This window comes from Maniola hyperantus, chromosome 18, assembly GCF_902806685.2.
Source record: "Maniola hyperantus chromosome 18, iAphHyp1.2, whole genome shotgun sequence".
NCBI classification, from domain to species: domain Eukaryota; kingdom Metazoa; phylum Arthropoda; class Insecta; order Lepidoptera; family Nymphalidae; genus Maniola; species Maniola hyperantus.
In genome coordinates, this window is record NC_048553.1 from 968204 (window position 1) to 995325 (window position 27122).

The following is a 27122-nucleotide window of genomic DNA, read 5'->3' on the forward strand; positions in this document are numbered from 1 at the left end:
GCATTAGTAATATGCGGGAATTACAACAGATTCTACTATTTTACTGACTCAGCCGGCAAGAAACTCTAGTTAAAAAAATACCGTTTGAGCATGTGAATCTCACACGTAGGGTAAAAGATTTAAAAGTGTTCCTATTAATCTTAGAGCTCTGAACTGTCGATCACTAGGTATAAGTTGAGCGCAACGCAAACGCTGAGCTAAACGCATTGCGCCCTGCATATTCAAAGCGCGCAGAGTTAAATACAGGTCGCAATAAACTCAACTAAGTACGTAGGTACCGTCGGCAAATTACCGATAAGGAAAAAACTTAGAACGTGTAAAAAGGTTAGCACTTACAATGTAAGAAAGAATGAAAGAAAGAACCCCAATTTGGTAACCATCTTGTGCCGAGAACATAAACAAACTTAGTAGTAGTAGTTAGTAATTAAATAATTAGGTACTTAAAATGAGTTTTTGCATCCACATGGTACAAGATGAAAATGCCCCAGCTCGCAGTATTGTTACTGCAGGTTTTGAAAAACAGCGCTGGTATTCTGCCGGGACCAAAACGATTGACACGCACGAGCTCAACTGTCTTCGCAATCGTCTACAATAACTGGATGTGTGTGATGTACGTACAGTTTATAAAGCACATTTGCAATAGGGTATTTTACCCCTTTTTTGAAAAGTGTCTTTTAATCCTAAAATACCAAAAATTTACAAAAAAGTTTTATTCGATCGAAGCAATGGACTCCTTTTCAAGCGAGTGATATGAAAATAACTATTTTTTTGCGGACGGTCCGGGGCACAATATCCCGCAGTATTCCCCGCTCCGCAAACAGGCGGCTCGCGTTTCGTTATTAAACTTAAGTAAATTTCGATGTTCCCGCGCCACTGTTGGCATTCGCAGACCTATTCCGTTTCATTTTCATCTTATTTTAGCTAATTGCCTTTCCAGGACGACGTGGCTTCGTCCTTTTAGTAGAATTCGATATGCCCCCCTAGCACACAACTTATGATTATGACATGCATTGCGAATGCGAATCGTTGTCCTTATTGACTGAATTTCTGATACAGATCTACTCTAGCTCTTATTAACCTACTCTGAGTTTCGACGCAGTTTCCCTGGCGCAGTATGAGTTATGACAGGTCTGGTCTTATAGCCTAAGATGGTAGGTCCTAGGTTCGATTCCCGGCAGGTGCAATTTGCAAATTAGCAAGCATATTAAGTTAATAAGGCTGATTCAACCATTGTTTCTATCCAAAAAATAACCGACATAAAAAGAAAAGATGTCCTACGAAAAAAAACTAGGTAGGTACGTAAGAAGTTCGATAAAGCCAAAACAGCTAACATTTTTCCCGTAACCTTATACTAGATATACTCTTTGTTATCGGTCACGCATAAAAAAGTAAGACAAAGACCTACTGCGAGCAATCCTCCCTTTGTCTATGGTCACGAGTCTGTATAATCTGTGTACTTGCACAGTCTGTCGCCTGCCGGATGCGGCGCATGCGGGTGTAATGGGAGCAATGAGATAATGGCGGGTTAATTTTAAACAATGACGGCTTGTCAAATCGCTGTTCGTTCACTGGCCGAGCGGGTGGACGTCGAGTGCATCAGAACTATTACTCTTCCCGCACTGCCATTTGTAATTTTACTGATATTATGCTGTCCTGTAAATGGTGATGTCACTCGTACCTTCAATCTTCATGGACTTTTATTATCACTTTATTATCATACCATCCCGGACTCACCTGTTCATGTGACCCGAGATATTTCTCGCGTAACCTTGTCTCTCAAAAGAGAATGAGCTGTATAAGAGTTTGCGCGATAGAAAGAAAGGCGGTTATTTTAGATCCTGTGGCGCTGTGCGAACTAAATTGCACTTTATTATGTCGTAATAAGGGTCGCTATTTATTTAAATGTCTCTGCGTAGTAATCCTTCTGCACCAAGTATTCTGTGATCATAGGTAGTTATTTTCAAAGATATCGAAATTATACATTTTACAATTTTTTAATTGCCATAATTTCCAGGCTAGGTGAATTTACCATAGAATTGGTAGGCTACATCATAATATGATTTTCGTTAGCATCCCGGGGCAATTTCCTCATAAAAAGCTCAAAGTCAGCGGGTGATAGACAAAGCTATGCTTGGAGTTTCTCTACGTGAAAATATCAGAAATGAGGAGATTCGTAGCGAAACCAAATTTACCGACACAGCTCAATGGGTTACGAAGCTGAAGTGGCAGTGGGCAGAGTAGAGCACATAAGACGTGATGAATAAACAATCGCTGTTTAAGTACAGGATTTTTAACATCAAAGCCTTTACGCCAAAACCTCAAAGTAGGCCTATAATTTTCCAATAATTCCACTTCACTTTTTCTAATCCCTAATCGCCGTGAGATCACAATACACTTCCTGTTAAAAGCTCGCCGCAATAAAATCGTCTGCTTTTATTCTGAATAAAAAAAATAAAAATTGTTTATGGTATCATAGTCCCTGAGCCAGAACGCACCGCTAACGTTCAACCATTCAATGCAGCCAACCTGTCAAAACAAATTTGCAAATGGAACAATGATTTGAATTTAGAATTGGAATGAAATTTTTATTTTATTGTGTAATAACCGCTAAATTATTGCAGCGCGGGCATTTCGGTTGATTTCGCGCGCTTTCTTTGATATTATGAGCGATTCGTTGGAGATTATATTCTGGTGAATGGGAAGAATCCTCTTTGTGATAGGATTAGGCAGATAAGGGGATGATGCACCTGACAAGTCCATTGTGGAGCCGAGGGGCAGGTAAAGCCGCAATGTCTGCCGAATTTGTTAATTTTTTGTATCGCTAATGCACTGTTGCAATGTTTGCGTAGGACGGCATTTTTTTCTCGTCATATTTTGGCGAATTTGAAAAATAACGATGCACATTTTAATCATCATCATCATCATCATCATCATGATCAACCCATTACTCACTACAGAGCACAGGTCTCCTCTCAGAGTGAGAAGTATTTTGACATTTCCAAAGTAAGAAAATCTGCTTGAGCGAGAGGGACTGAGGGGGCCACGCTAGTTGCAAATCTGGATATTATCTGTGGTAGGTATCTACCTAACTGATTAGTGGTACCTACCTAACTGCTTTGTCCCTCGCACACGCATACATAGACCCCTACCTAGTACCTACCAGTGGCTTTCTGTTCTGATCACAGAATAGAAACGGCATTGGAACGCACGCTGAGTAAACACGCATGACAGGAGATCAATACGCGTCATTTAGTTAGTAACTTATCAAAATACCGCAGCCAAATCCCACCACAATCAACTCCACTTACAAAACCTTCAGATCTATTAAATTCAACCTTATTCTTATAGAGATAAGGTTTAGTAATCTTGGTGTTGATGGTAAAGTAATGATGGTGATTGTAATAAGACGTGAGTGAATGTGGCGACAAATGGACCTGGATTTCGGAATCGGGTGATTTCTGTGCGTTATGTTATTACAGGTGAGGCAGCGTTTCAACATACTCACACACACTGACGACCTCCCCTGGCGCAGTGGTAAGCACTGTGGTCTTTAAGTATTAGTGGGAGGTCCCGGTTTCGATTGCCGGTGGGGGCTTGGAATTTTATAATTTCTATATCTCTGATCTGGTCTGTTGGGAGGCTTCGGCCGTGGCTAGTTACCACCCTACCGAAAATACCGTGCCGCCAAGTGATTTAGCGTTCCGGTACGATGCTATGTATTTCACCCCATAGGAGTTGAATTTTCAAAAATTCTTTCTTCGCGGATGCCTACGTCATAATAGCTATCTGCATCCCGAATTTCAGCCCGATCCGTCCAGTAGTTTGAGCTGTGCGTTGATAGATCAATCAGTCACCTTTTCCTTTTATATATTTAGACTAGCTGATGCCCGCGATTTCGTCCGCGTGGGATTAGGTTTTTAAAAACCCCGTGGGAACTTGTTGATTTTCCGGGATAAAAAGTAGCCTATGTCACTCTCCAGGTCTTAACCTATACGGCCAGTGGCGTGCAGGTCATAGAGGCATAAATGCACTGCTTACCCCAGTTGTATATTTTTCATTACCTGCCAGTAAACAGGTTCCTACCTAACTAATGCCTACTCTGCCTTCAAATCCTGTGCACGCCACTGCCTATACCCATGCAAAAAAATCACGTCAATCCGTTGCACTGTTGACAAACAAACAAATAAACACACTTTCGCATTTATAATAAGGGTACCTACATGATTAGTATGATACATAATCATGTAGATCTCTTTAATTAATAATTTTAAATACCTATACTTATACATTAATAAAAATTGCAGATTCGAATTTCGAACCTGCGTGCCTGCGTCACTCCTGGGTATCGCTTCGGGCGCGATTCCCAGGGAAGGCGTAGGAGGTAGGTATCTACTGTTCGAATCCTGTCGATCGGTTCCGCAATTTTTCATATGTATTTACTGTGCCAGTTGCAATGAATAGGTACTTATGTTATGTAGCTTTACATAGGTCACAGACAGAAGGTTTCGTAACCGCCGACCCCCCACTCGGTAAGTTTGTATCGGTCCGCGGCCCGCCCCTGCCCCCTGCCCGTCGACCGTGAACAGGCCCCGATCAAATATTAGCTCTGCAGTTCACTAAATTAATATTTGCTTAATAAACGATGATTAAATCGCCTTAGCAAAGTTTATGAACGAGCTCCGTTCCAACAAATATTTGTAAATTATTTGTTTTTGAAGTTTTATTAGCTTCTGTAGATGTTCGTGGGACGCGGACGTTTCCTAAGTAAGTACTTACTAATGATTTTGATAGATTTTTTTTTAATTAATTTTAATTTTTATGATTTGCTAATATTTTCATTCACAGACTAAATAATAGCACTTTGACAACAAACAACGAAGGTACCGTAAAACGGGGTGAATAGGTACGAAATCTAACTTCGCATTGAAATTTACGGATGTTTTGGTACAAATTATGATGCTTTAACTGTTTGTAAGCATCTCCGGTTGTAAGAATTCTAAGGAAACATCCAAAAAATATAAAATAATGATAAATTACTGGTATATTTTAATCAAAATATATGCTGTCCCTATTTATACTTGATCCGGGGTGTAACGGAATGGCAAAGGGGTGAATAGGGAAAAAAGGTTAGGGTTGTCAAACACAAGTTAGCTCTATCCTCTAATATTACAAAACTAGCTTATGCTCGCGACTTCGTCCGACACAAATTTCAAACCCCTATTTCAACCCCTTAGGGGTTGAGTTTTCAAAAATCCTTTCTTAGCGGATGCCTATGTCTTAATAGTTATCTTCATAGCAAATGTTATTATACATGGCATAGTAGGTATCAAATCTTTAAAAAAAAAGCAACCGCCGAGTTTCTTGCTGGTTGCTGGCATGCCGAATTAGTGGTTTGACGATTCAAAAATAAATAAATAAAAATATTTTTTATTTAATTAAACTGTTACAAGTAGGTAGTGTAGTTACCTATACTTGTAAAAGTTTAATTGAATAAAAAATATTTTTATTTATTTATTTATTTATCAATATTAAACAGTAGAATGCCATTTAACTAAATTTTACTAGTCGACTACACAAGAAGGAAGAATTTTTTTTAACAATTTAATTAAATATTTAAAGTGACAGCCCTGTCCCTATATAAACCTTACTGTTCCTATTTAACCTTGATTCGTTCCAATTCAGTAAGTATAGCGTTCCTATCCACCCCTTTCCCGTACCTATAATCCCCATGGCAAAGCCAAAACCACTTGGTTTCCAATTTTTTCTTTTTTACAGAAAAATATGTAACATTTAGACAAATCTGCTTTTGTGACGCCTCTTAGATAAATGTTTAATGATTTCTAATAGTTTTTCTACTGTTTTATTCTCGTACTGCATCAAAGTAAACAAAGTTTTGAGACCTACGGCTTAGCGTGTTTTGAATAACGTTTTTGCAATGACGCTTTCGTTATTTTAATGTCAATTTGTCTCTGGTTCAGTGATGCCAAATAAAAGATCAAATATTCTACTATAGGGAAAAACAATGCTACCAAAATTCTAAGCTGATTTGGGTAGGTATTATTTTTACGTTCAAATCTCATTCCCAGTTTTGTCCCTATTCACACCCCGGTTCCTATTCACCCCGTTTTACGGTACAGTACGCGGCAGAAAGTAATGTAGGTCGGCCTTTAGAAGGAGATAGCAATTTTGTAGAGTAGGTACATACCTATTAGGTATCTCTGTCGTTGAGACCGACAAAACGTCACATAGGTATGAGTGACAGAGACAACGCTCTTCAAAGCCGAATACCTACATTGCTTTCTGCCGCGTACCGTAGCCGTAGGTATACTTAGTTCGCGACAGGTCGAGATGGCAATCGGGGTGGGGACACCCCGCACACCCGCACAGCCCCACGCTAAGCCGGTGCAAGCAGTGGCGTGCAACTCATAGAAGCATAAACGCACTGCTTACCCTCATTGTAATAAATCAATGCTTATTTTTCATTATAACCTGCCGTAAAATAAGTTCATACCTAAATGCATACCCTGGCTTGAACTCCTGTGCACGCCACTGGGTGCAAGATAGCGCGGGTGACGTGCGGTGCGTCCCCCCGCCTCACACCCCGATTGTCTTCTCAACCTGTCGCGTACCAACTATAATCCACATTGGTAGGTAAATGACATTTTTGGTAGGTACCATTAACCTTCTTGGTAAACAATTATTAATCCACATGATAATTAATTTTTTTTTTTTTTTTACTTGGTAAACGAAGATAGTTTACATCTTGGAAATGGACATAGACTACTTTTGTCTCGGAAAATCAGAGAGTTTCCACGCAGTGGCGTGCATAGGGTTTAAAGCCAGGGTAAGCAGTAGTTAGGTAAGCAAGTCAAAGAATAATGAGCATTGAGCAATTTCAACCGAGTTAACTATTTCTTGGGTAAGCAGCGCTTTTATGCCTCTATGAGTTGCACGCCACTGTTTCCACGGGGTTGTAAAAACCCAAAAAAACCTAAATCCACTGCGTCTGACCTCCCAGGAAATTAGCGCTAGGGCCCGTACGGCAGTCAACACTCGAGCTTAATGACGAAAGAATAAACACAGCTCATGTGTTTGGCGAGCGTCGAGCGGCCGGGCCTTTGTCTACGCACTAAATATACAAATATCCTTACACTTTATTATTTATACATCGAGCAAGTACAACTACTAAGTACGTGAAAACATTATAGACGGAGATCGGAGTCCTCGTAACAAACGGTTTCAAGCTTTGCACAGTTCTTGGCAAATAGGTAACAGATACCTACTTACCTATACGAATATAATGCAGAGAATCTATAAGTAACCTACCTAGAGGTATACCTAGGTAAAGTCAGAGCGATTTTCTTCACCTTTATGACAGCTGATTATAAAGTAAGTAAAGTAAAATATGCTTTATTGTACACCAAAACAAAAACAATAGACATATAACAAATACAGCATGTACAATAGGCGGCCTTATCGCTAAAATAGCAATCTCTTCCAGGCAATCTTAGGGTAGAGGATATTATAAAAATTAAAGAAAGCGGAAGGGGTGTACTCATTAAATAAAGTAAATACACATAATATACGTATATATATATATATATATATATATATATATATATATATATATATATATATATTATGTGTATTTACTTTATTTAATCTGCGGTAGGGCCACTGATTTGACTAGTTGTCAAATCTGGACTTCTGTGGCCCTACCGCGGTTGTTTGACAGCTACAATGTCACGATCGCAATCATCTCTGATTGGTTAATGCTCGCTCACTATTGGCTACAATGCATTGTTGCAACAAGAATCGCACAAATTCAACCAATCAGAACAATTGAGATTGTAATAATGATTGATGCCGGTTTTAGACAATCGCCCTACTGGTCGAATTGGAGTGAAAGTTGGTGCCGTGTGTAGTCCCTACATCCGTTATGATAATAAAGCGATGGATACATGGCTACTATAGCAGTGTCCACTCACAATGGAGCAGCTATACGAGTACGAGTGTCTTATCGATGTTTGTTGTTTTTTGCTGTTTGCTGTGGAGGTGTGGACAGTGGGGCTGAGACTGTGGGAACTTTGCCGGTGACGCGCACTTTTATATCGAGGAACACTGACTACTTATAACACTTTCTACTATCCTTATTAGTACTTTCATTTAACATCGCCTCAATACTGCTCTGGTATCGAGAAGGCAGTGTTGGAAGACGTCCACTAGGTGGACGGGCGACATCAGACGAGTCGCAGGGAGCCGCTGGATTCGGGCGGCGCAAGATTGTGGCGTGTGGAAGTCCCTTCAAGCAGTGGCGTGCAGGTCATAGAGGCATAAATGCACTGCTTACACCAGTTGTTTAGCTCAATGCATATTTTTCATTATGACCTGCCAGTAAACAGGTTCCTACTTAACTAATGCATACCCTGGCTTCAAACCCTGTGCACGCCACTGCCTACAAGGGACCTATGTCCAGCTGACGAAGTGAAGGGCGACTGAAGGGACCTATGAGCAGTGGACGTCTATCGGTTGATAATGATGATGACGATCGAGAAGGCTGTAGTCATTTTTGTGTAGACTGCCAGGTAGGCAGGTAGGAAGGTAGGTACTTATAGTACGCGACAGGTCAGGGAAGGAGCGCCCCGTACGTACACCCGCACAGCCCCTGCGCTAACCCAATGCGGGCGAGCGCGGGTGATTGCGGGTGTGCAGGGCATCCCCCCGCCTCATACCCCGATTGCCATCTCAAGACTATACTTAGGCAAGTATGGCATACCCCTTCTTCTTCTTCGCTCTGGGCTGGTTTCCGCACTTAAACGTTTCCGTCTGTTGTGCGTGCATCGCCCCTCCCCGCTGAAGTCTTCACTCCAGCCATCCAAGCTCGCTCCAGAAGCCAAACAGACCGCCCAGGTTGCCGAGGGCTTCATGGAGTGAGGTCGGGGAACCTAAATGGCGTACCCCTAACCAAGGGGTTATAAGTAGGGGTTAAGTATAGGGTTACAACGGACTTACCTGCGTGGGCGTAAGGTGTATGAGCGAGGCGAGGTGCTCCCTCTCGGGCGCTGACAGGTACTTCTGCTGCTTGAACCGCCGCTCCAGCTCGTAAACCTGCGGCAAACCATAGTGCCATTATAATGAGCACGCATCAAATACCTGAAATCAGGCTTTATAGTGGCTTTTCTTTCTCCCGCTGGTAAAAATGCTGTTACGCATCCCGCACAAGCGGGCGGGTACTCACTGGTAATTTCATAGTGGCTTCCCACGCAGTGGCGTGCAACTCATAGAGGCATAAAAGCGCTGCTTACCCAAGAAATAGTTAACTCGGTTGAAATTGCTCAATGCTCATTATTCTTTGACTGGCTTACCTAACTACTGCTTGCCCTGGCTTTAAACCCTATGCACGCCACTGTTCCCACGGTAGGTAAGTACGTACGTGATTCTGCGGACTATCACGCACGGCCGACAACGACCACGTGTCGTCGCCATCACGGAAGATACTCTTCCCGTGGCGCGTCGCGTTGGTGCGGGCTGGTCTGCGTCCGTCCGCAATATCACGCACCGTGCGCAAGCGATATAAATTATCTAACGCAGATATGGGCATTGCATGGACAGTAGAAGAGTTCGAAAATGTTATTGGGCGAAAACAGAACGGTCTTAGAGTAAATTATCATCATCATCATCAACCGATAGACGTCCACTGCTAGACATCTCTTTTAGGGACTTCTACACGTCACAGTCTTCTCCCACGCACCATACACACACACACACAGTCAGGCAAGAATCCAGCGGCTCGTCTGATGTCGTTCGTCCATCTACCTAGTGGGGGCCTTCAACGCTGCGCGTTCCGGTGCGAGATCGCCATTCCAGCACCTTGAGACCACAAGGCCCAATATCTATCTTTGTCAATGTTTTCCGAACTATGTGCCCTAACCTCTGCCACTTCAGCTTCGCAACCTGTTGAGCTATGTCGTTACTAGTTCTTCAACGCTACGGATCTCCTCATTTCTGATTTGATCACGTAGAGAAATTCCGAGAATAGCTCTCTCCATCGCCCGCTGAGTGACCCTGGGATACCTACCTACGTAAAGAGTTGACATTTTCACAGAATATGTATTTATATTGCCGCTTTAACAATATATACCTAATACCTAGGTATTTTTTTTCTTTTAGACGTCACTTCTCGGACCACCCTGTAGGTAGGTAAGTATAATATGCAATAGGTCGCTGCAATTGCCTGATTTAAAAAACTACTTTACTTGAAACCTACCTACCTATTTATAACATTGCCGTTAATAAAAAAGATACCTATAGGTACATCCTCAATTCAATTATAAAATAAAAATATCACAAAATGTATTCACGCAATAAATATATTACAGCGTTCATTAATGCACATAATTAAACATTCCGTGTTACCTGGCGCGAGATTACGTTAACACAGCTATTTAATTTCGAGGGCCCTCCCCTGCCCTCCCCCGGGACCCTAACCCCTCCCACTTCCGGTGGAGGCCCCGCCCCCGGGCCCCCGGTGAAAGATATGCTACGTTCGCTCCATGTAATTAATTCTATTCCCTGAAATACTGAAGGGGAGAATGTACACACGGATCTGGGAACACCTATTTTTATTGTTCCCAAAGAGGTATTGTTTTGTGCCTTTGGAAAATGCGTTATTGTTTCCAAGGTGGTAGGTAGGTAACCCCTTTTACGCCCCAAGTAGGTACCTTCTACCTACCTACATAATGTACCTACTTATATAACCTCTATCCGTATCCATACCTATGATATTGCATACAGATTACAGGCCTACTAAGTAATATTGTAAATGCAAAAGTGTGTCAGCCTGTTACCATTTTCACAGCTCATCTGCTTAGTTAGGTAGGCTTATAGCAGTGGCGTGCACATAATTCGAAGGGTAGGCATTACTTAGTTAAGTTACCTTTGTACTGAGTGTCATTACTCATTACCTATGAAAAATGAGGGCGAAGTTATTTCAACTTGGGTAAACAGTGTTTTATGCCTCTATGAACTGCTCGACACTGGCTTATAGTTGTAGCTTGCATCGCTAGCATGTCTATTTTTATTCTGGAAACTCAAAGAGTTACTTCTTCTTCTTCTTCTTTGTCGTATCACTCTTGGCAGAGCGGTCGTGGTCATCACGAAGCAACGTCTTTGAGGGCAGATGCTATATGCCTCACGAGCATTCGCCATTTCTCCCTGCTGGCTGACAGCCTGGTACACTCGTGCAAAGGACCTCCCACAACAGACTTAATTTGGTCGGTCCATAGGTCCAAAGAGTTACACAATATACTAAATTCACGCGAATGAAGCCGCGGGCATACCTAATCTACTTAGTCTAAACATAGGTAGATACCTACCTAATAGAAGAGACTGATAGTTAAACACTTAGTGATCGGTGGATAAAGATGAACTACCTACAGGGTGTAACCAGAACGCCTGGCAGAAACTAAGACAGGTGATAGTAGGTACTGATGATTACTGATATGACACCACAAAAAGTTTACGACATATAAGTACATCTGACTGACGCTAGAGGTCAACGAACGTTGTGTATGTAGGCCACTCGGAGTCAATGCCGTATCGTAGGCCAGGCATTGACCCGAATTTTGCACGCACATTGCGGGTTTGAAAAATACTATAAATGAAATGGTTATTGGAATTGGATTGTGTTTAGGTAGAATAACAATAGTAACGCTAAGTTTTTGCTAGCGTTCGGTTACATCCTGTATAGATAGCACCTACACAGTGCGCTCACTTACCCACTGCGCTCAGTTACCCTGAATGACTCTACATAGCCTACCTTCAAATCTTCGTCCCCAATATCATACAAATCACTCACTCAACAATCTGAGGCATTAAAACGTTCAAAACTATACGAATATAAAATAATAACCTAACCCCGCTCGGGCCCTCGGCAATAAAAATCGCGTTAGTCGCGATCAAATCTCCCCTCGCCATAAAGCGGCCCATAAACCACACGACACGATTGTCTGTCGCTACTTGCTATTGTTTCTCTCGTATAGTTTTTACCACCCTAAAAGTCTAGGGCTACCTAAACCTAACTACTTATCCATATATCAATACTAAATTGGTTCTTCAAATTATCCATTCTTACTGAATAATATAAATGCTAAAGTGACCTTGTTAGCACACTATCCAGGCCTCCTAACAACTGTGCCATCAAAACCACCAGTTTGATATTATATGCAACGTAGCTCTATCCTGAATGGGGCGCATTAGTTAAACTCGAACGGCAGGTAAGGCAAGGTCCCCCTATCGAATTTATTTGTAAAATGATCGTCAAATAAAACTCCCCTGTGAGGGCTTGCAAATAGACGTAGCGCGGGGCGAAATGAACAAAACTTCTGCCGAATGTGGAGACGTGATGAGAATATATTAATAAATACTGAATCTACTACCTAGATATAACTGGTTATGATAATCTTGTATTTTGAGTTATGACAATGGGTACGCGACGTCATAACTATTGTCGAACGTAGAGCTTTTACATTATAATAGATTACAATGTGATTGTGCCTATATGTCCTAGGTATCCTATAGTAGTCCAGAACATAGGCACAGTATCCAGAAAATCTACTATACTTATACCTAAGTTTAAACCGAATTCCCAATGGAGCTCCGTATCAAAATATGCAGACCCCATTTCAACTTCTGATGCTGATCTGATCTTGTGCTATGCTCTTCAAGTACCTGATGTGTTATGTATTATGGTATGGCACCCAACGCCAAGTCATTAGCGTGAACAGAGAGAGTCTCACCTATGCCTGCGTGAACAGCACTCACCGGTTCCTTCTCTGCGCGAGCGGGATCTGCATGGGCTTGGTATCAGGACCTGCACACGCCACCAGCCCGTCCATCTAACCTAACCTAACCTAACCTAACCTAACCAGCCCGTCCATCTGGTTGACGTGCCCCTTGCTGCCCAGCGTGACCTAAACATTAGCTATAGAGGGAGTCTCACCTGCGCCTGCGTGAACAGCACTCTCCGTTTTCTTCTCTGCGCGAGCGGGAACTGCATGGGCTTGGCGTCGGGACCCGCGCACGCCGCCAGCCCACCCATTTGGTTGACATGCCCCATGCCACCCGACGTCGACGTCATTAGCCTGGAAACTGAAAGGACTTTTATATTTTATTCTCAAAAATTGTACGTCTAAGTAGGTAAGTAAGTAGGTAAGAAGTACATCTATTCTTTTCTAGTTCTTTTAGAAGCTCTTTCCTAGAGCCTTGATAAATTACACCCTCACCATAATGTTAGGTATAGTTACCTGTAGTTCGCGACAACTCGACATGGCAATCGGGACGGGGACGCCCCGCACACCCACACAGCCCGTAACCCGGAGCGGGAAAGTGTGGCTGAAGTGCGGGTGTGCGGGGCGGCTATATTTTGTAAGTTCTTTTCCTGTTTTGTGAAAATATTTGCGCTCGCTGCGCTTCCATGAATGTTTACCTTAATCTTCAATCAATACAATGCAAGCACATGTTTTAAATTTCATGGTGTACACATAACAAAATTCACAATCTATTTTTCCTTAACAGGTAAACAAGTAGCTTCTCGCTAAAATGCAAAAATGCGGCGCTAAACACGTTGAAATTGTAATGTAGGTATTACAATTGATGTATAAATATACAAAATTATTAGAATCAAAATGGCAAATTTACAATCGAGAAAAATAAAACTCGAATGAGACCTCGAAGCAATTGCAGTACCGCGTGCGTGCAGGCTAGTTTATGCCGTATCACTACACGCGTGAGCTTATTTTGCTCTAAACGTTTACACTTTATTGGCAGCGAGGTTCGAGTGGATGTACCTACTTACTATTCACATGGCTAGAGAATTACTATTGTTTTTCAAACTTTTGATGTTCTTTTTCAATAATTTCAAAACAAAAACATTTTCTATTTTTTTAAAGTTAACTCAATGTTTCGATAGTACCTACTACTGAGAGCAAATCATTCTAACGCGAGAAAACAACCACTAAGATTTCAGCGTGTATATACTTACCTACGCGGCCATAAGACGTTATTACTGCAAACTGGCAATGAAATCATGATACGAGTGAAAAATCTAACACCAGAAGGTCCAAAACGCCAGACAAATCGCGTCGCTTACGCGTTTCCCTGATTTATCTTTTAAGTCAGAAAAGCTAAAGCAAACTAAAGTATAGTCATACGCTCGCAGTACCTAACTTCTATAGCATATTTTCCAAGTAGGAAAAACATTTTATTTAAAAAAGAATACAGGTAAGTATACTATCATTTTAGTAAACAGATGAGACACTCAGTTCCCTTTTAAATATTTTAAAAACATTATTTTGCCCGTAATTCTGTCATTTGTGTAATGCAGTGAATCACATTAAATAACTCTACCTACAATATCATTTTCTCCTGGCTTAATGTTTTAATTACATTGTCACTACCCACCCATCCTATTATCATTATAAAAAATTAATATCACCGACAAAAATTAATCTTTCCTCGCTCAGAACATTAGTCCTGTATTCCAGTGTTCGTACGTGGCTATATAAGGCTGCTATATCGAGTGAGCTGATTTTAAATATATAAAAGGATTGACTGACTGACTGATCTATCAACGCACAGCTCAAACTTTTGGAGAGATCGGGCTAAAATTTGGTACGCAGATAGCTATTATGATGTAGGCCTCCGCTAAGAAAGTTTTTTTGAAAATTCAACCCCCAAAGGATTGAAATAGGGGTTTGAAATTGGTGTAGTCCACGCGGATGAAGTTGTAGGCCTAAGCTAGTAACTAATAATAATCTAAAAGCGTTCACTGTCATCTGTGGATATCATGGAGGTATCATGTAGGTGATTCTGTAATTTAACTGAGAATGGAAAAGTCCTCAGAGGCTAAGGAGAAAGTTTACTACAATAGCAGTGTCATAATCTCGTACTTATTGTCGTAGAGTTGTAGTTGTCGCTTAAGACCTTCTGGAGTTAGGTTTTTCACTCGTATCATAAATTTCATTGTTAGTTCGGGGTAAGAAGGTCCTGTTTAGTTCGCTACTTACTCATTTTAGCAAGAAGATACTTGCTTGTAACTTACCTACCTATGAATTCAAATAAGGAAAAATAGATTATAGCTTTGGATCGCTTAGAACTGCAGCGTGGCTTTAGTGAAAGACCACCCTTATTTTACCGCCATTCTCGCTAATGACACTACACGACGCGATTTTTTATTTTGTAGTTACTCTTGCAGATTAAAAAATATGGTTTGTTTAGTTTATGCGTACCGTGTTGTATGTATGTAGGAATATTAGGTACTCTGCCTAACGAACAGAGGTCTAGGTACCTATCTTGATTATGTATTCTGTGGTATTAGGTAATAATAATATAAAGTTGTCAAGGGTTTTTTCAGCGACATCAGACATTATGATACTCGCAGGGAGAATAGAATAGAATAGAATGTTTTTTTATTCATGTAAACTTTTTACAAGTACTTATGAATAGTCAGGTAGTTTTAAATTACCAGAAAATAACGTACATCGACCTTGAGAATTAGATAGCGGATTTGTAGAGCATCTCTGTCGTTGAGACCAACAAAACGTCATATAGGTATGAGTGACAGAGACAACCCTCTACAAAGCCGAAATGTCATTGTAAGGGCCGATATACATTATTTTCTGTCGCGTACTGTACAACAAGAAAGGAACTTGTAGCACGGCATGTCACCTACCTGTTAGTTTTTATTTTATTCAGATACAAGTTAGCCCTTGACTGCAATCTCACCTGGTGGTAAGTGATGATGCAGTCTAAGATGGAAGCGGGCTAACCTGGAAGGGGTATGGCAGTTTTTATTAAACCCCTTTGGTTTCTTCACGGCATCGTACCGGAACGCTAAATCGCTTGGCGGCACGGCTTTGCCGGTAGGGTGGTAACTAGCCACGGCCGAAGCCTCCCACCAGACAATGATAAATGTATGTAGTGTTATAATGAAAAATATGCATTGAGCTGTTACAACTGGGGTAAGCAATGCTTTCATGCCTCTACGGCCTGCACGCCACTGTCTATACTCTCGGCATCGGCTCTCGGAACGGAGACAGATTTGCACTAACTGCACTTAACACAAGATATGATGTGTGCACACAATCTGTTTGTTGTGCACAAACACAGTTATTCTCCTACATCGACAGATCTGCATTATTTTATTGTAGCGCACCTACGCGATGCTACGCAGCAATATTCCTCCATGCATGGATTAGAGGAAAAAATAGATAGAGCTTTCGTGAACAAACAGTTTCGGAAGTAGGTGTACACGTATTCTAACAAAAACACAAACAGCTTTCAAAAATTGAATTGAAGGCATAGGTACCTACCTATTTTGGTGGCCTGCATATGCATAATGCATTGAAAAGAACCATCACTTCAGAACATTGAATGCCATACAACTGAGGTAGTTATATAGATTTTTAGCTCTACCTAAATTTTATAAAAAAACCGGCCAAGTGCGAGTCAGGCTCGCGCAATGAGGGTTCCGTACTACAGTCGTATTTTTTCGACATTTTGCACGATAATTCAAAAACTATGATGCATGAAAATAAATAAAAATCTGTTTTAGAATGTACAGGTGAAAACCTTTCATATGATACCCCACTTGATATAGTCACTCACTTCGAAAGTTGAAAATACTAATTATTAGTTCATGACCACAATTTAATTTTTTTTGTGTGATCTAACCCTAAATTCGCGGTTTTCAGATTTTTCCCCAAATGTCAGCTATAAGATCTACCTACCTGCCAAATTTCATGATTCTAGGTCAACGGGAAGTACCCTGTAGGTTTCTTGACAGACAGACAGACAGACAGACAGACACCAAAGTGATCCTATAAGGGTTCCGTTTTTCCTTTTGAGGTACGGAACCCTAAAAATTATGAATTCCTTTGAAAGCAACTGCTGAGTTTTTTACCGGCTCTTCTCAGTAGAATCTTCACAGAGTCACAGACACAGTATAAGAGATGCGATAGTTATCTTACAAGAAATAAATGAATTTGATTCGATGAAATGATTTGATTTGATATTTTTGCTTCTACCGACAAGTTTCACATTTTGCGCAGCCCGTACCCTACCTACGAGTAGAGTTTTCTCTAGTCTGCGTATTCCACACATTACGCTCCATCGAATTCACCGCCCATATTGACACAACACTCCAGAGTCGAGAAAGGGTCTTCAATAAAATATTACTCCCCATTCTGTCTTACATCGCCATTGTGCGACCTCTGCGCTGTTTTGGCTGTACCTATTATACGCGATAGCGTTGCCTTGCATCGGAAAAAAAACAAAAAAAAGGTTTATAGAATCTATAGATATGCCAACTACAAGCATCAGCCCGGCTGGCCAGCGCGGAAATGCAGCCAGTATTCTTGGCACCATGCATCAGTAGGTAATTAGATAGTTAAGTTAGATAAACTATACTAACAGAATGGAATAGAATAGAATAGAATGTCTTTTTATTCATGTAAACTTTTTACAAGTACTTATGAATAGTCAGGTTGTTTTAATTTACCACTGGTTCGGAATGCCGTTCCTACCGAGAAGATCCAGCAAGAAACTCGGCGGTTGCTCTTTTTAATTTTTCAATTTACAATGTTATTATACCGTACTATACAAGCCATTGCAGCCCCGTGCATTGCTGGAGCGAGTCAAATCCAAGCTTTTATATCGTTTACATAGTCTGCGACTGTACTTATAATATGCTTTTTTTAGGAGCATACTTTTAACACATTTTTTAAACTTGTTTAAAGGCAAGTCTAAAATTGCTTGTGGAATTTTATTATAAAATATTACACTCATTCCCACAATGAATTTCCCACCTTCCAGAGGCTAACATACTGTTTAAATTTGAATTGTGCACTAAAATTTAGAGTCTTTAAATGTGAAAGTCATGTTCCGTACCTTTTTTAGCATTAGTAAAAAGAAAAGGATGCAGATACTCTAAATTTAGTTTAGAGAGAGACTAGAGAATCGGGGCCATTGATGTGGTAACAGCGAACTTATTCGCGCATCTTTATGGAATAGAATAGAAAATGATTCCGACGAATTGAGAACCTCCTCCGTTTTTGAAGTCAAAGGATTTTGACCAAATTCGGTATAGCTTGCATCCCGGGGAAGGGCATAGGCTACTTTTTATCCCGGAAAATTAAAGAGTTCCCACGGGACTTAAAAAACCTAAATCCATAAGGCCGAACGGTCAAGGCATCGGGCGGGAACCCAGAAGATGCAGGTTCGATTCCTGCCGGTCACGCAATTTTTGACATGTATTTAAAAATTATTTAGTAATTTCCTTGAAGTGTAGGTAAACACTAAAAAATTATAAAAAATATAGTGAATAAATTGTGCTAAAAGACAGTATCCGTAGGCAGCCGACTTGTTGGCACGTCTATAGATGCTTTCATCCCGTCGAAACTCCTATGGGATGTCAATGCACCACCGGACATTTTGTTATCGGGTCTGAGATCTCATTGATGGAGATTTAATTGAAATGTTGCGCTGTTCAGGGAAATTCTGAACGTTCTTTTGATTCACAACTTCACAAAGGTTTTGAAAGCGGTTTTAATGACACGTAGGTAGGTACTATGTTTACAAAATAAACTTAGGTATATATGTATTAGGGATTTATCCGGAAGCTCATAAAGTATTCGTAAAAAAAATAGCTAAATAGATCACTAGGAACCAATGATATTAGAAGAATTTCTTCTAATATCATTGCTAGGAACCATATAAATGCGAAAGTGTGTTTGTTGGTTTGTCCTTCAATCACGTCGCAAAGGAGCAACAGATCAGCGTGATTTTTTAAATGCATAAAGACCTGAAACGTGACATAGGCTACTAATAATAGTTTGCTCGTTTACTAGTTTAATCTACTTTTCTGGGTTATCCCGGAAAAGCAAAAAGTTCCCACGGAAACGTAAATCCGGGCAAGTTGCTATAGATATTAAAATATGAAAAACATTGGCGAAACGCATCTATCTATTCTAGTGTAACATAATTATCACATGTCATGTGTCGACACCATTGCCCGTCCATCGGGCGCATGTTTTGACAGCAAATAGTTCCCTAATCGAAATAAAGGTCGGACCCTCAGGGGCTCCCGTTCCCCATTCGATATTCCGAACTTATTCCTAACTAGGTTAGTTTTATCTTTTATCAAAACTTTATGTTACCTATTCAAACGAATTTTCAGATCTAAAAATTTTATTATTTAGGCACTCGCGGGCTATACCGTGCGTGGTAACGAAATAGGTATCTACTTAGGTACCTAGCAACTTAGTGACGTCACAGTCGGAATTAACATGGCGGCTACGGTATCTGCGTTTTGGATATTTGTAGAACAGATAAAAAAGTGAAATCTTTAAAATGAATAGTAAAATTCATTACCTAGTAAAATTCATTATTTATGTGTAATTTTATAAACTGAAATTATCATTTTTAGATTGTTTTAGCGTTTTTTTTTTTTTTTTTTTTTTTTTTTTTTTTTTTTTTTTTTTTTTTTATTCAGATACAAGTTAGCCCTTGACTGCAATCTCACCTGGTGGTAAGTGATGATGCAGTCTAAGATGATAGCGGGCTAACCTGGAAGGGGTATGGCAGTTTTTATTAAACCCATACCCCTTTGGTTTCTACACGGCATCGTACCGGAACGCTAAATCGCTTGGCGGCACGGCTTTGCCGGTAGGGTGGTAACTAGCCACGGCCGAAGCCTCCCACCAGACCAGACCAGAAATTTAGAAATTATAAAATTCCAAACCCCTGCCAGGAATCGAACCCGGACCTCCCACTATTAAGACCACAGCGCTCACCACTGCGCCAGGGAGGTCGTCAAAACTTTTTACACTACCGTGAGTGATTTCCATTCTAAATAATATCTGTCCCGGCTTTACCCCCCCCCCCCCCCCCCCCCCCCCCGACCGGTTTTTAGGACCCCGTATGGGTTCGAAACTAGTCGGGCTAACGTCGACTAATCACGTGAGTAAAGCCGGGACAGATATTATTTAGAATTTTTAGATTGCCTAATTATCTTATTTATACATTTTTGCATTTTTTCTCGCTTGGTGTAAAATTATTGTGCATTGTAACTTGTATAAGGTCTACACTCTAGGTACATCTCCTGAGGATGCTTCGGTATCGTGCGTCGAGCGTGTTTTGGGGGATTTGTGTGGTACTGCGTGGTGGTGGTGGATATCGCTTGCTTGATAGCTAGTTTTTCCTGCATGTTTAGCATGGTCGTCATTTATTACGAGATCAAAGGCGTCGGAGTACTATGTGCCTTATTCCTACTGTGCCAATGTTTTATCAATCGATTGCATTTAAAATTCCAGTAGTCAGTTATGACGCTAATTATCGGTCAGCCGTCAGCTGCACCCGGCTGGACCCTGACCCTCGGCGGGCAATTTCACGCCAATTGAGCGGTCATCAAACGCACTCCGGGGCTAGGGGCGCCACACTCACGCCTGTGTGTTTATAATCTCTGAGATTGACTAGGCAACCTCTCCGATTCATTGTTGCGAATATTCGCAAATCCCGGCTTCGATTCTTGATTTAAGCTAGTCTTTTACCGAAGTCAACGATACGCCTAACTAAAAACCTATGCACCTAGGTCTTTGAGCGGTTATCAAACGCACTCTGGGGCTAGGGGCGCCTCACTCACGCCTGTATGTTTAGGTATACCTAATCTCCGATATTGACTATACAACATGACTGATTTATCTAAAAATACAAAAAGAAAAGTTCCTGGTCTATCAGTGCAAGCTCAAACAACTTAACAGATCGAACTGTATGCAGATAGCTATTTTTGTAAATTCAACCCATAAGAGGGTAAAATAGGGGTTTGGTGTAGTCACGGGTAAAAGTTAGTTATTGCGAATATTCGCAAGTCCCGGTTTTGATTCTTGTTTGAAACTCAAAACACCTTCCTAGTCACTACATATACCTAATTACCCACCTATAATTAGGTAGGCACCTAGGTCTTTGAGCGGTCATCAAACGCACTCCGGGGCTAGGGGAGCCTCACGCTTGCATGTTTATAATCTCTGAGATTGACTTGTATTGGGTCGATATCAACGTCCGTTTTCTAATCGGAGGTTAGGGGTTCGATCCCGCTCACACTTCTAACTTATCGGAGCTATGTGCGTTTTAAGTAATTAAATATCACTTGCTTTGACGGTGAAGGAAAACATCATTAGGAAACCTACATGCGGATGCCTGAGAGTTCTCCATAGTGTTCTCAAAGGTGTGTGAAGTCTACCAATCCGCACATGGCCAGCGTGGTAGACTATGGCAAACCCTTCTCACTCTGAGAGGAGGCTCTTGCTTTGCAGTAAGCCGGCAATGATGGGTTGATCATGATCATGATTGGGTCAATCAATAATTAAAATACTTAGAGAAAAAAAAATTGATAAAAGCATCTGACGACTTCCCTAACGCAGGGGTAAGCGTTGTGGTCTTTACCTACCTAAGATACCTAAATGGGAAATACTTTTTGGAGTTGCCGCTTTTTAGAAAAAGGGCATCAAAGTAGGATATTCCATTTTTCCCTCGAACATAGTATACTTACCTAGTTACCTGAATATTGTGCTTACTAGAAAATAGTACCTACCTACCTTTTTTTTTTTTTTTTATTGAGCACGTAAATTTCAATAATACATTTTAAAATAAACAGTTCGCCATCCTCTAGAAACTGTTAAAGTTTATGTGAGGATGGCGAGTTCGCGTTATACAAATTTAATAAAATATAGGTACAAACTGTTCTAAAAATAAAAGCTGTTAATTAATGCATATTTGTACATATAAAATATCGTTACATGAAACACTTCCTAGACCTAGACTAGGCATCTAAAGAGGCACCTAGATCCAAGAACTGCCTCTTACAATTTCTTATAACAATCGCTCTTATACTGTAGGTATTTTGCAGAGTTAATGGTAAGTTATTCATTATATTTGCCAAGATATATGAACATGTTCTAGTTCCATACTTATTATTAGTCTTAGGTAATTTAAACTTCTTGTAGTTTGGTAAGATGCGCAGATTTCTGTTTCTCTCTTTACATGTGAGGTGCTTTATATTATGATAACCTAGATTGTTCAAAGGATGCAGAGATTTGAATTTGCGACCTGTCGAATTTCAGACCGCTTCCCGTATTGAGGACTCATTTGCAAGTAGCAAGACAGACCCTCCATGGCTGACTAGGCAATGGTGTGTGTACCTACTCCACGAGCGGCACAAGATCACGGCCGAGGCGAGCCAATATTGACACGCAACTAATGAATTCGCGACAGCCACCACGATATTTTCCCTGCATTCAGACGACCAAGTCAATGTCGAAGAGCTGTGAGCGATTTCTAATGAATAATTATTTGAAAGAAAGAAAGAAAGAAAGAAAGAAAAACGTTTATTTTTTTAAGGCTGTACCACACATTACCATTATTAGGTTAGGTTATCCCGGCGCCTCTTATATATTTCATAATAATCATCATCAGTGCCATATAATTATGTCTACCTAGTACCTACCTACGGCACTGTGATGGTGTACCTAAGTACAGAAAAACCGGCCAAGTGCGAGTCAGGCTCGCGCAATGAGGGTTCCGTACTACAGTCGTATTTTTTCGACATTTTGCACGATAATTCAAAAACTATGATGCATAAAAATAAATAAAAATCTGTTTTAGAATGTACAGGTGAAGACCTTTCATATGATACCCCACTTGATATAGTCACTCACTTCGAAAGTTGAAAATACTAATTATTAGTTCATGACCACAATTTAATTTTTTTTGTGTGATCTAACCTAAATTCACTGTTTTCAGATTTTTTCCCAAATATCAGCTATAAGATTTACCTACCTGCCAAATTTCATGATTCTAGGTCAACGGGAAGTACCCTGTAGGTTTCTTGACAGACAGACAGACAACAAAGTGATCCTATAAGGGTTCCGTTTTTCCTTTTGAGGTACGGAACCCTAAAAATTCAATCGAGTTTATGTTCACGTAATAAATAAGCCTTGTAAACATTCTTTATAAACAAATAAATAGTAGGTACAAGCTAGCCCTTGACTGCAATCTTTTTCTTTTTTTTTTTTTTTCGTATAAACTTTTACAAGTGCTTACGAATCTCGCCTGGTGGTAAGTAGGTACCTAATGATGCAATTTAAGATGGATGCGGGCTAACCTGGAAGGGATATGGCAGTTTTTATTAAACCCACACCCCTTTGGTTTCTAACAGCATCGTATACCGGAACGCTAAATCGCTTGGCGGCACGGTTTTGTCGTTAGGGTGGTAACTAGCCACGGCCGAAGCCTCCCACCAGACCAGACCAGAAATTTAGAAATTTTAAAATTCCAAACTCCTGTCGGAAATCCAACCCGGGACCTCCCACTAACAAGACCACAGCGCTTACCTCTGCGCCACGGAGGCCGTCAAAACAAAACGCACATGACATAGGTTATAGGTATGACACATAAACCCCTGAGCTCCCGAATAGGAGGCGGACGTCTTTACACTAGGCTATCACCGCAACGAAGCATGCAATATAATAAGTAATATTTAGAAGAAGAACTGCAGCTCGTTTTCCGATCAAGCGCGCGAGATAACCCGACGCGTCCGTATCTGCAGGGGGGTGATGTAACACAATACGGCTATTATTGCCAGTGTTTATTCACGCACAATTTGCCGGGGAGTTTATTTAGTCGGAGACGCGTTAGATACGCTCCGTAATGATTTTAATCAAAATATATAAAAGGAAAAGCTTCGACTGACTGATCTATCAACGCACAGCTCAAACTACTGGACGGATCCGCTAGAATTTGGCGTGCAGATAGCTATTATGACGTAGGCATCCGCTAAGAAAGGATTTTTGAAAAGGGGGTGAAATAAGGGTTTGAAATTACTTAGTGTAGTCCACGCGGACGAAGGCGCGAGCATAAGCTAGTTTCTGATAATCTTACATGACGTCTTCATCATCATCATGATTAACCCATCACCGGCTCACTACAGAGCACGGGTCTCCTCTCAGAGTGAGAAGAGTTTTGGCCATAGTCTACCACGCTGGCCATGTGCGGATTGGTAAACTTCACACACCTTTGAGAACATTATGGACGCAACTCAGGCATGCAGGTTTCCTCACGATGTTTTCCTTCACCGTTAAACAGAGCCTCAATAGCTCAACCGGTAAAGGAGTGGACTGAAAACCGAAAGGTCGACGGTTCAAACCCCGCCCGTTGCACTATTGTCGTATCTACTCCTAGCACAAGCTTTGACGCTTAGTTGGAGAGGAAACGGGAATATTAGTCATTAAACATGGCTAATATTCTTTTATAAAAAATAAAAAAAAGCAAATTAAAACGCACGTATAACTCCGAAAAGTTAGAGGTGCGCACAGCTTACATGACTTAGAAAGAATTTATATCCAAAATCTTAAGTTGCTGAACCGCTAGGTCTACCTACCGGTTCATGTCTGCTCCAGCCTCTAAGGGGTGCGATCGTAACACAATACGGCTATTATTGCCAGTGTTTATTCACGCACAATTTGCCGGCGAGTTTATTTAGTGCTGGCTACATTGACGACGTGGGGAGACGGGGACGCGTTAGATACGCTCCTTGATGATTTTAATTTTTAATACGATTAAAAAACGTTTTGTTTTCAGTGACAGAAAACTATTGTCTCTATAACCTACTTAAATCCTATACCCAAGCTTTGATCTGGGTAGAGTCTCTGAAATATTATGTTATAAAAAAAATCTCCCATGCAATAAATCTCAAATCGCTGCCCTATATATGGATATCACTTCCGTGTTAGTCTACTTCCATTTTAGACTGCGTCTTCACTTACCACCAGTTGAAATCGTATAGGTACCTAATCAAGGACAAACTTGCAATGGAGTAAAAAACAAAACAATATGAATATTAAGTACAATGGAATCAAAAATCTGACATTTAAATATGTACTAAGCATCGACATAGGAGGTAATAATCCTTATTACATCTACGAAGTAGTACATAAAAATTCTTTGGTACAGTATGGACGAGAGTTTCTGTATTTGACCGTAAATCGTTTGAAATTCAAAAAACAAAATAAGGCATGGAGCGTCAAATGTAACCGCAAACAATTTCGCGGCGCGCCGGACTGTGCCCTAATGTTGCCACACTAAAGAAAGATAAACTGCGGCCGTCTGCCGCTGACATGTCCACTCGGCTCGCATTAGGCGCGCCTACATGGAACTAAGTGTGTAGGTACCACAAGTATTTTCTCCCTGAGGCAATTTTAATTTCAGGCTAGCTGACCGTCGACCGCACGGCGGACGCAAGTAGCTCACGCTTTGATGTATGGCAACACTCGACCGTGCAGGTAGGTATCCGATTAATGAAAAAAATGTTACCGTTTATCTAGACAAGAAATATTGTAGGTATATCGACCTTTAGAATTAGATTTCGGCTTTGTAGAGCGATTGTCATTCATACCTATATTATACTTTTTTTTTTTTTTTTTCACAGGTTAGTTACATTTATTAACCAGTAAAACATACAGAAAAACTTATCACTAAAAAATTTATATTTACAAAAAATATACGCCGTCCAAATGGTCATTTATGGGCATTGTGCCCAAAACACTGGCGCTATTACCTCGCTGAACGGCAAGGCTCAACCGTTGAGCGAAATAAGCACCAGCTCTTGCGTCACCAGACGCGTGGATCAGCTTTTGGGAAACGACGTTAATAAAAGCTTTCGTGTCCGATGACCATGATAATATATTATACTATTTGATAATTTAATTACTATTTTTTACAATAATTACTTAAGTAGGTACCTTAAATTTGTAAACTGATTTATTCTATTTTTATTTTATTATTGTAAACTGATTTATACTATTTGTATTTTATTTTTGAGATTTTACTTTTGTAATGACATTCAAAAAGTGTACTCCGTATGTACTTACTTTGAATAAAATATTTGATTTTGATTTTGATTTTACCTATTTGACGTTTTGTCGGTTTCAACGACAGAGACAACGCTCTACGAAACCGCTATCTCTTGCTAAAGGTCGATGTACAATATTTTATGCCGCGTATATAAAAGGAAAAGGTGAAGTGGCTGACTGACTGACTGATCTATCAACGCACAGCTCAAACTACTGGACGAATTGGGCTGAAATTTGACTTTAATTAAATCTGAAAGGTCGTTGGTTCAAACTTCTCACTCTGAGAGGAGACCCGTGCTCTGTAGTGAGCCGGCTATGAGTAGATCATGATGATGATGAAAATAAACCCAAGTAGATGCAAAGTAAAAATAAAAATTTCGAATCTACAAATGAATTTTCCGAGGTGTCATGAAATCCGATACGATACAAGAATCACATTCGCAACGATCTCAAGTGGTGAGCGGTGAGCGGCATCAGATATACCTACCTACCTAGTACCTACAGTATTTATCTAAATACATATATTTCACCTTGCATCACTTTACCGTAGAATAATTTTACCCGAGCCTTCGACTAGGGCTACCAAGTGACAGAAATGTACCTATTTGGTATATTCTGGGATATTTTTTTTATTTTAGATTTCTATAAGAATATTTTCGATATTCTCAAAGATCTGAAAATAAGTCAAAAGCTTTTGTTACTTGTACAATTGCGAATCCTCAAGTTCTCTAATGTATTGCGTGGAAGAGTGGTCCTACCATTTAACCTAACCTAACCTACCATCGAACACCTCGTGGTACAAGGTCGAGTGGAGGACACACGTCCACGTGGCCGTTCCCCAACTAGGTCTCCGCAACAAACACGCCTGTCTCCGTGTGTGCACATAATGCCACCAACAGAAGTTGCTGGAGGGAGATCGCTCGAGTAGAGTCGCAGTAAAGAATTCATAGCCACGACCACTCTGTCAAGAGTGAACGATTGAGAATAAAATTTTCGATATCATAGACATCCGATGACTTCAGGAATTTGAGAGGAATTTATCCTGTAAATGGAGTTACATTATAAGTCAAAGTCAAAGTCAAATGATTTATTCAAAATAGGTAATTAATACGCTTTTTGATGGTCATATTTTGGATTTCTAATATATAGTGGTGATAATTA

The 27122-nt window shown here is 40.5% G+C and overlaps 1 protein-coding gene across 2 annotated transcripts in view; it reads right to left on the bottom strand.

Annotated features, from left to right (window-relative positions):
• LOC117990639 (homeobox protein Nkx-2.4-like) overlaps nt 1-27122 on the bottom strand; it is a 61688-nt gene that overhangs the window by 14962 nt on the left and 19604 nt on the right. For both annotated transcript variants that reach the window (XM_034978111.2, XM_069504622.1), the window contains exons 3-4: nt 13001-13149; nt 9013-9108 (exon numbers count right to left, since the gene is read on the bottom strand). In XM_034978111.2, the coding sequence (XP_034834002.1) occupies nt 9013-9108; nt 13001-13149 (245 nt within the window). The remainder of the gene's footprint in view (nt 1-9012; nt 9109-13000; nt 13150-27122) is intronic.